The following is an 8,072-nucleotide window of genomic DNA, read 5'->3' as shown; positions in this document are numbered from 1 at the left end:
TCAACTGAATATAGGTTGAAGAGGATTTGCAAATCATTGTATTCTGTTTTTATTTACATTTTACACAACAACCCAACTTCATTGGAATTGGGGTTGTAAAAGCTTTCTTATCACTCTTTACCTGAATCTCATTTTTGACTCGAGCTGCTATGACACTGAAATTTTCCATGTGAGGATTAATAAAGTCCATCTCATCTTAAAAAATAAAAAGTCTACAGCAGTTCAGGTTCTAAATATGAATTCAGCATTTTATTTCTATGCATGCCTACATTCATATACACAATGCACCAGCGAACTGTTATCACTACACTCATAATTTGACATTAAAAAGAACGTATTATTTGGCCTTTGAGTGGAGTGTGTGACCATACACGAAACAGGTGGGCTTGTATTGCTGAAACCTTAACACACATAGTAACTATAATGCACCTTTTCCCTGATACTGTATGTACATTTGCTCCTAGTTAACAAAGGTAAGGCACAACAAGATCAGCCCACTCACGTTTGATTCTTTAAAAAAAACAACAAGAAAATTAATAACATTCAAACTGTGTGTCATTATTTGTGTGCAGAATCCTGGTCTGGCTGATCAGCATCCTCTACAGGACTGCAGGTTTATTAAAGGACCACATTAATCAGAATGTGTGCGTCTGCCCGTGTGTGCCTCTAACACGGTGTAACTCTGCTGTCGAGATATAAAGTTCTATCCTGGGATTCATTTGTCCGGGGGTGATGAACCTTTGTCACAGGCTCGGTGCCAACCAGTTCAGGAACTTCATTGCAACTTCAAACCCAAGGAAACAAGCCTGGAATAAAAAAAACAAAAAAAAAAAACACAAAAGATTTAGGAAACACATTATTTAAAACTAACAACAATAATCATGGGTAAACTTACAAATGTCTTACTTTATCAGAGCAGATGCATATATAGTCCTTGTTTTATATAAACACCAACAGTTACAAGTAACATAAATGTACATGTACAGACCCTGCACTGGCTGTAGCCCCTCATTGAATTATTTCAACGCCAGAGGACGCAATTCAGCTGGAACATTTTGAAACATTTCTTTCCAAACAGTTGGTAACTTAAATTTAGCATAGCACATCTTCCTTTTGTGCAAAGATTTCAAATGTTCCAGAAACTGTGCTTTGAGTTTTCCATAATATGTTATGGCATCATCCCCAGCCACACATTCTATCCATTCTTTAATTCTGGTTTCCCCTTTTGTTGTATATTTCAACCTGTATTTACACCTGTGGTGGGCATCTTCCCACCAGTGGGTGGAGCAGATTGACAAACACAAGAAGTGCCCAGTGTTCAACACGGATATTTATAATTTTCCAAAATCCATCCAGCAGGTGGCAGATACGTCTACTGAATTTTACTGCAAAACAAAGTTTCAATTACCATAAAAAGTCATTGTGTTTCTGTCAAAGGCGTTAACATTTGGAATAATTGCCTGGATAACATAAAATCACTCTGTAATTTGGTAGGCTTTAAAAGGCTCTAAAAAAATTATTTGATTACTTGCTATAGCATGTTAAATTAGGTTTATTGATTTTGTTTTGTTTTGGTGCACTGCTGTTTGCATGTTTGTGCTTTTGACATTTTAGTTCAGGTATCAACTTATACTTTGTATTAGTTATCATGGTTATATTATTTTTGGTTAAAGGGGGAGGCGTTTACAAGCTTTGGCTTCTGCCTACACCCTTTCGGGCGCATGGGAGCATTGTTGGATTATTTTCTTTCTTTGTAAGTTTTGTTCTGGATCTGTGTGCGCCGAATAAATTCATTCATTCAACTGTTAGGAAAATGTAGATTTTTTTGGAATTGTTTGAAAAAAAACAGCCTTTCTGGGGTGACATTCAATCATTTTTAGGCGAGGTAATGGGTTACGTAATCCCATGATCCTGCCTCGTTTTACACCTGGGACATATCAAAGAAAATGTTCATGTTGGTGACCAATAAGATTTTCCACGTGACTGGAAAGAAAGCCAGAACTAAGAAGTGGCTCAGGACTGCCCCCCCTCCCCTTTTATGTATTTTTTACTGTTTTCAAATATATACATATATTCTTTTTATAGGTGTAGGGTTGCATGGGAGGACTGTCGGAGAAGCTCCCAATTTAGAAATGCAGTTTTTACTAAGTGTCAAATGAACGTTTTACTGTCCACAGCCAGTGAAGCGATGAATAATTGAGGTGCACTCACTGCATTAGCAGGAAAAGCTCTAAGCATGACAGCATTGAAGCCTTTGTACAGAGAGGCCACGCCCTCCTCCCTGATCAGTTCCCGCAAGACATCTCGGAAACCGTTGGGATACTTTCCTTCAGGAGCTGAGGACAGATAGACAGAAAATGAAGGTTCCAGTACAGTCTTCTTACCTTCTTGAACCGAGGATCCTCTGGTCTCAAGCCCATCGCTTAACCATCACCTCCCAAGTTGGCAGCAATTTTTTTTAAATCACAATATGGGCATTACGTGTTCTGTTATTGACAAATGTGATAAAAATCATCTTATTTTGTAACATTAAAGCAATAATTGACGGCTTGATCATGACCAAAACCTAAAGCGTTCGTTGTTCTTTAGTTTCGCCAAATTTCACAAAAGTACGCACAGTTATTTTTGAGTAATTCGCCAACAGTCAAAAAAAAAAAAAACAAAGCTGAAAAATAACTTCACGCTTAAAGGCCAAACCACCTCAATTCAGCATTCATAGAGAAATCAGACAAGAAAATCATCCAACGCTCACAGTTTGAACTGTTATCGCATTACTCTGAAATATTGTGACACCGGCTGAAAATAACTCAAAGTCTGGACTTCAAAATATTCCTCATTATTTTAAAAGGTGTTAATTTCAAAAGTGAGCATGGAGTCTTTTCCACACTGAGTAAAGACCTACAGACTGCACAGGTCTCTGCACTAACCGACTGGGGAGGGGAGGTGATGGTCTAGTGGTTAAGGCGTTGGGCTTGAGACCAGAAGATCCTCGGCTCAAATCCCAGCCTGACTGAAAAATCACCCTTGGGCAAGGTCTTTAATCCCCTATTGCTCCCGGTGTGTAGCGAGCACCTTGTATGGCAGCACCCTCACATCGGGGTGAATGTGAGGCAATATTTGTAAAGTGCTTTGAGCGTCTGATGCAGACGCATAAGATGTTTTTTAAACTTAAACGTCACCTGTTTGGAAACGTGACTTGATCACGTCGGGTGGAATCGCAACCGCCCAGTTACAGATTCCAGCCAGCCCTCCTGCAAGCAGCACACTGGGAACACTGAGGTCATGTTGGCTGTGGGGAAAGCCACCAATGATTAAATGACAATTTAACGTGACAGATAAATTTAAATAGTGCCACAAAGAAAAACCAACACTCACCTCTTTCCTGCTGGGGTGAGGAGATTCTTCAAGCACTCGTAGGACATGAAGTACATCCCACTCGCCGGCACATCTAAATTAGAAAATACAAATTCAATTAGCTGCTAAATACTCGTATTCTACTATAACTACCTGATTTATGATATGAAGTACACTTAGGTCCATAAATACACCATTTTAGTCCTCTACCACAGAATATTGAAGTTTATGCAAATAAAGACGATTGGCTCAAAGCACAGCATGTAAGCCTCGAGTGTATTTACATCCAAATCAAGTGAACTGTGCAAGAATTATGACACATTTTATGTTTTAAATAATTAAACTAATTGGACAAATTAACTGCTGGCAGTTTTCAATAGCCGAGTGCTGCAGAACATTCCAGTTCTTTGCTGTAACAAAGTGGGATTGCTTTTGTAGTTTTGCAAAAGATCAATGTCCATTTGCACTGAGAATGTGTTTTACAGCATTTATTCAATCATTAACAGATAAGAGAATCCTAAGAAATTCAGAATTTACCTTGCTGCTCTTCATATCGCCAATAAACACTATTACATGTTCACACCATAACAGCGGCTCCACAGTTCTTAACAGAGACGTGTATGTTTTGGATCATGAGGATTTCTTCTCCCCACCCCAAATCAAGCTTGCACAGCTTTATCTCAGTCTCACAGCTTTACTTATGTCTTCTCTTGAATCACTTTGACACAGATATGTACCTCTTAGAGGGTGTTCTTGATCTGGCCAATTGCTGGAAATGGATTTCTCTTCACAAGAAAAGTAATCAACCATACTTGAAATCTGAAATAATCTATGCTCCCCCCTTTTGTTATAAATTAAATATCAAAATAACACATCAATTTCTTAAATTAATAACAAAACTAAATAAGCATCAACTTTCCCAATGAACAATACATTTATAGGCATGGCTGCAGAAAAAGCAGATCTATCATGAAAGTATTTCTACAGGACATCAGACATGTATTATTACCAACAGTTTCAGAAAATGAGCAAAGCTGCATCACCTACTCAATATAATAATAATATCTATTTTAAAAAGCAGCCAAGTTTGAAGAAACGAAACAGTGTCACCCAAGCAAAACAAAACCATTGAAAGTACTTGCAGGGAATTGAAGGTAAAACTGCTCTTATTTTTGGAATGATTCATGAAACACAAGCATCACCTCTCATGAGCGTCAGAGCAGTGCCTTTGTAGATTCCTCTGATCCCAGACTGTCTGTACAACTGTTTTACACAGTCCATGGGTCCAGCATATTTCACTTCCCCACTTGATGCCTGAATCTGTAAACACATGCACACAGATACATCATTTTACACTAACAACAACCTGCCTTATTCCACACTGCACCATCTTCTGAATATGAAAGTGCTGCTGCTTCTGGGAGAACGTGACGGTGCTACAGTGCATGCAGAAAGTATTCACAGCGCTTCACTTTTTCCACATTTAGTTATGTTGCAAGATGCATGATGATGCATGTCTGACCTGTAGGAGGCATTTGATACGCTCTCCTGGAGCCATGATGGCTGTCGTGAAGACGCCTGACAGCATTCCTGCAGCAAACAACTGTGGATACCTGAAGAATACAAGTGACACTGAAAGTTCGCCAACAGAGTATTTGAAGCAAATGAACAGTAAAACCTACGATAGAGCAATCACCTACGTAAGGATATCATTGGGAGTTTTCTGTTGCAATTTCTTGCCCAGCCCGAACCCAAAGAAACAGATTGCAAACATGGGTGTAACTCCAATTACTGGGGCTGCCATGCCCTTATAGAGTCCTCTGACACCCTGGCGGAAAAGCATGTCATAAAGAAACATGAGTATGACTGTAGGATGAAAGAGAATGGCACTTTGCATAACACCCTGAGATTAAAGAAGAAGGTATCCTCACCTCTCTGGCTAAGGTCTTTTTGAAGCAATCAATGGTTCCAGCATACAAGCGACTCTCTCCAGGTTTAGGATTGGGCTGAGTTTGTAATCGCACCTGAGAGAAAAGCGGCCACAGTTGTGAACTGGTCTGAACTGACAAAGAAAAGCTACAATGCAAAACATGTCATTTTTACCACTTGGTTTGTACTTCTTAGATAGACATAATATGGACTTTGTACTATGCTGCCAACATTTCACTTCTAATTCAGAATATCTCAAATCTGTGGATGGAATTTAAAAATCTAATTTCCCTCTCTAACAGATTTTGATAGACTATCAAAGCAAATGGTAACTAGACTACATACATTAAATTCCAAATAAAAAAATGTACATACATATCCCTGACAATACCAGCAACATCTGTTTGGCAGAGGATTGATTTCCCCCCCCCCAGTTAAAAGTTTGGATTAGGGTATAATTCTGGGGTACGACAGATTTCACACTACAACAGAGTTGATTTAACATATCATATATCTGAAATGCATAAAATTTGGAAAGCTGAAGAATGCTGCCACGTCTGGACCACATCTCTGCTCACTTTCAAAAGTCTTGTGCAGCAACAGAATTCCACTAAAGGTCCTGGTTCAACTCAGGAATATTTCACCTTTGCATACTGTAACTAAGTGAGAGCAAGGCAGAAGCACAAATCTATGTCTGGAGCCATCTGAAGAATTAATCATAAAAGGCATTTCGATGTGTCTCACGGTATAGTTTTTAGTCACTTTTCGACTTCTTTTTATGTGTAACTCCCACACATATACATTTTTAGGCACCATTGCTTGAATGCATGTGCCAGATGACCAGTGGTGCCAAAAAAGGGGTAGAATAAGGAGAAGGATCATAGGGGCCCATGATTTGACAGGGGCCCAGAGAGGCCCGTAATACAATTATAATAATACTGACAAAATAATATTGGGGTGGACCAGTAAGATTTTTCATGGGGCCCAAAACTCCTGGCAGTGCCCCTGCAGATGACAAAAAGATAAGTCTTTAATTAGTCTTTTAATTACAGTGTGATTGGCATTACACCAAAAGTCCTTGTCTTGTAAAAAACATCTTGCCTAATTTTCCCATTCAGCGTGGAAACGCCCATAACCCTAAAACATGAAAGGCGTTAGAAATTTAGGTCAAACTGCAGAACTCCAGGATGTCTGTGGGCGGAGTGGAAATACTGAGGCTGAGATGGAGCAGCTGAAACCTGAGAAATGATCAGAGCTGCTGATCACAACCTCGCTGACACACCGACTAACTCTGAGTACCGTGGTCCCGTCACAAAACACTGAATGCGGGTCAAAGGGTTCCGCGGTCACACAGTGAATCCGGGACTTTCTGCCTCTCGTCACTGCCACATTCCTCGGCCATCGGATCCTAACGTCAATAAAGTAACAAACAGCCTTCTTAACTTTAATGGTGTCGAGCGGGTGACCGGCGAACACCAGACAAACGCCCCCGAAGCCTCCGGCGAAGAAGTTCTTCAGCGGACTGATGGGCTGCGGCTGCTTGGACATGTTTGACTCCCGCTCTGAACACAAACACACACAGACAGTTAAAATGCCCCCGAAGACAGGGAACAAACACGCGGAAACAAAGCCCGCACCTGGTGCGCTGCAGCGCGCTCACAGACCGTCTGTTGGCACAACCTTTGACCCACTTATTACACCGGAACCATTTCACTGTAACACAGCATCCCTACGACTTTATTTAATGTCCGTGTGGAAACGCGGAGAATTTCTACATCATAAAAAAAAATGTGATCATATCGTGCGCAAGCAACGCACGTGCCACGTGGCAGTACACATACAAATCCTGCAAGGAGCCTTTAAATCTGAAATTCATCACCAGTGCGATCCTACTTCACTCAATGTTTTATGATGTTTCAACACCAGTGGGCGCAAATGAACTGGAACATTTCAAACCAAAAACTGGTGAGACTTAAAAAACGCACGGGTTGAGTGTGCAGTGTGGGCACAAACCATTCAGAAAATGGGGGTGGTTGAGTGTGGCGTGTCGGCACAAACCATTCGAAGGTAGGGGGGTGTCAGCGCTCGGTGGCGATTGTGATGTGGCCGCAAACGGCCGAAGTTTACCGAGCGCTAAGTGGCGAAAAAAACCTCCCAAATGCCATGTAAAATATGAGTGATGTGCAAAATAAAATACATCAACCACAATTATGGCAGTAAAATCCATCATCAATGTCAAGGATGATAAACTTAAAAAAAATACCTCATCAATGTCAATGATGATAACCTTATTTTGTTGTTTGGGGGTGCGTGGGGGTAATTGTTCCTATTCTTTGCAGTGAAATTTAGGCTACTGTTGCTTATGTATGTGCAAGCTGTTTAACAAGCTGTTGTCTAACAAAATAATAATAAAATGCCTCCCTCATCACTTTTTTCTGATGTCAAGGATGATCAATTGTTTTGTTTTTATGGAGCCTAATGAAATGGCAAGGAACTATAACTACAACCCCTGGCAAAAATTATGGAATCACCAGCCTCGGAGGATGTTCATTCAGTTGTTTAATTTTGTAGAAAAAAAGCAGATCACAGACATGACTTGGCTTTAAGAAACACTATAAGAAATCAGGAAAAAAAATTGTGGCAGTCAGTAACAGTTACTTTTTTAGACCAAGCAGAGGGAAAAAATATGGAATCACTCAATTCTGAGGAAAAAATTATGGAATCATGAAAAACAAAAGAACGCTCCAACACATCACTAGTATTTTGTTGCACCACCTCTGGCTTTTATA

General features: G+C 40.1%; 1 protein-coding gene across 1 annotated transcript; it reads right to left on the bottom strand.

The window, feature by feature from the left end:
• Window positions 1–221: 221 nt before the first annotated feature.
• slc25a20 (solute carrier family 25 member 20) lies at window positions 222–7,034 on the bottom strand. The gene is made up of 10 exons (XM_034166533.1): window positions 6,921–7,034; window positions 6,727–6,843; window positions 5,286–5,378; window positions 5,055–5,182; window positions 4,877–4,967; window positions 4,557–4,674; window positions 3,376–3,448; window positions 3,180–3,289; window positions 2,212–2,336; window positions 222–806 (listed from the first exon to the last, which is right to left on the bottom strand). Exons 2-10 carry the CDS (start codon window positions 6,829–6,831, stop codon window positions 744–746), a joined length of 906 nt encoding a protein of 301 aa, XP_034022424.1. The 5' UTR covers window positions 6,832–6,843; window positions 6,921–7,034; the 3' UTR covers window positions 222–743.
• Between the last annotated feature and the right edge of the window lie 1,038 nt (window positions 7,035–8,072).

The sequence above is a fragment of the Thalassophryne amazonica genome, chromosome 3, assembly GCF_902500255.1.
Source record: "Thalassophryne amazonica chromosome 3, fThaAma1.1, whole genome shotgun sequence".
Taxonomy (NCBI): Eukaryota; Metazoa; Chordata; class Actinopteri; order Batrachoidiformes; family Batrachoididae; genus Thalassophryne; species Thalassophryne amazonica.
This window is presented reverse-complemented; position numbering and strand designations above follow the sequence as displayed.

What these genes read in the sequence shown, in the direction of transcription:
- slc25a20 (XM_034166533.1), bottom strand. Translation starts at nt 6,831, where the DNA reads ATGTCCAAGCAGCCGCAGCCCATCAGTCCGCTGAAGAACTTCTTCGCC. An exon ending in AAAAGACCTTAGCCAGAGAG is followed by an intron (nt 5,183 to 5,285) that starts GTGAGGATACCT and finishes CTTTTCCGCCAG; the next exon opens with GGTGTCAGAGGACTCTATAA. An exon ending in CAAGTCACGTTTCCAAACAG is followed by an intron (nt 2,337 to 3,179) that starts GTGACGTTTAAG and finishes ATCTGTCCTCAG; the next exon opens with CTCCTGAAGGAAAGTATCCC.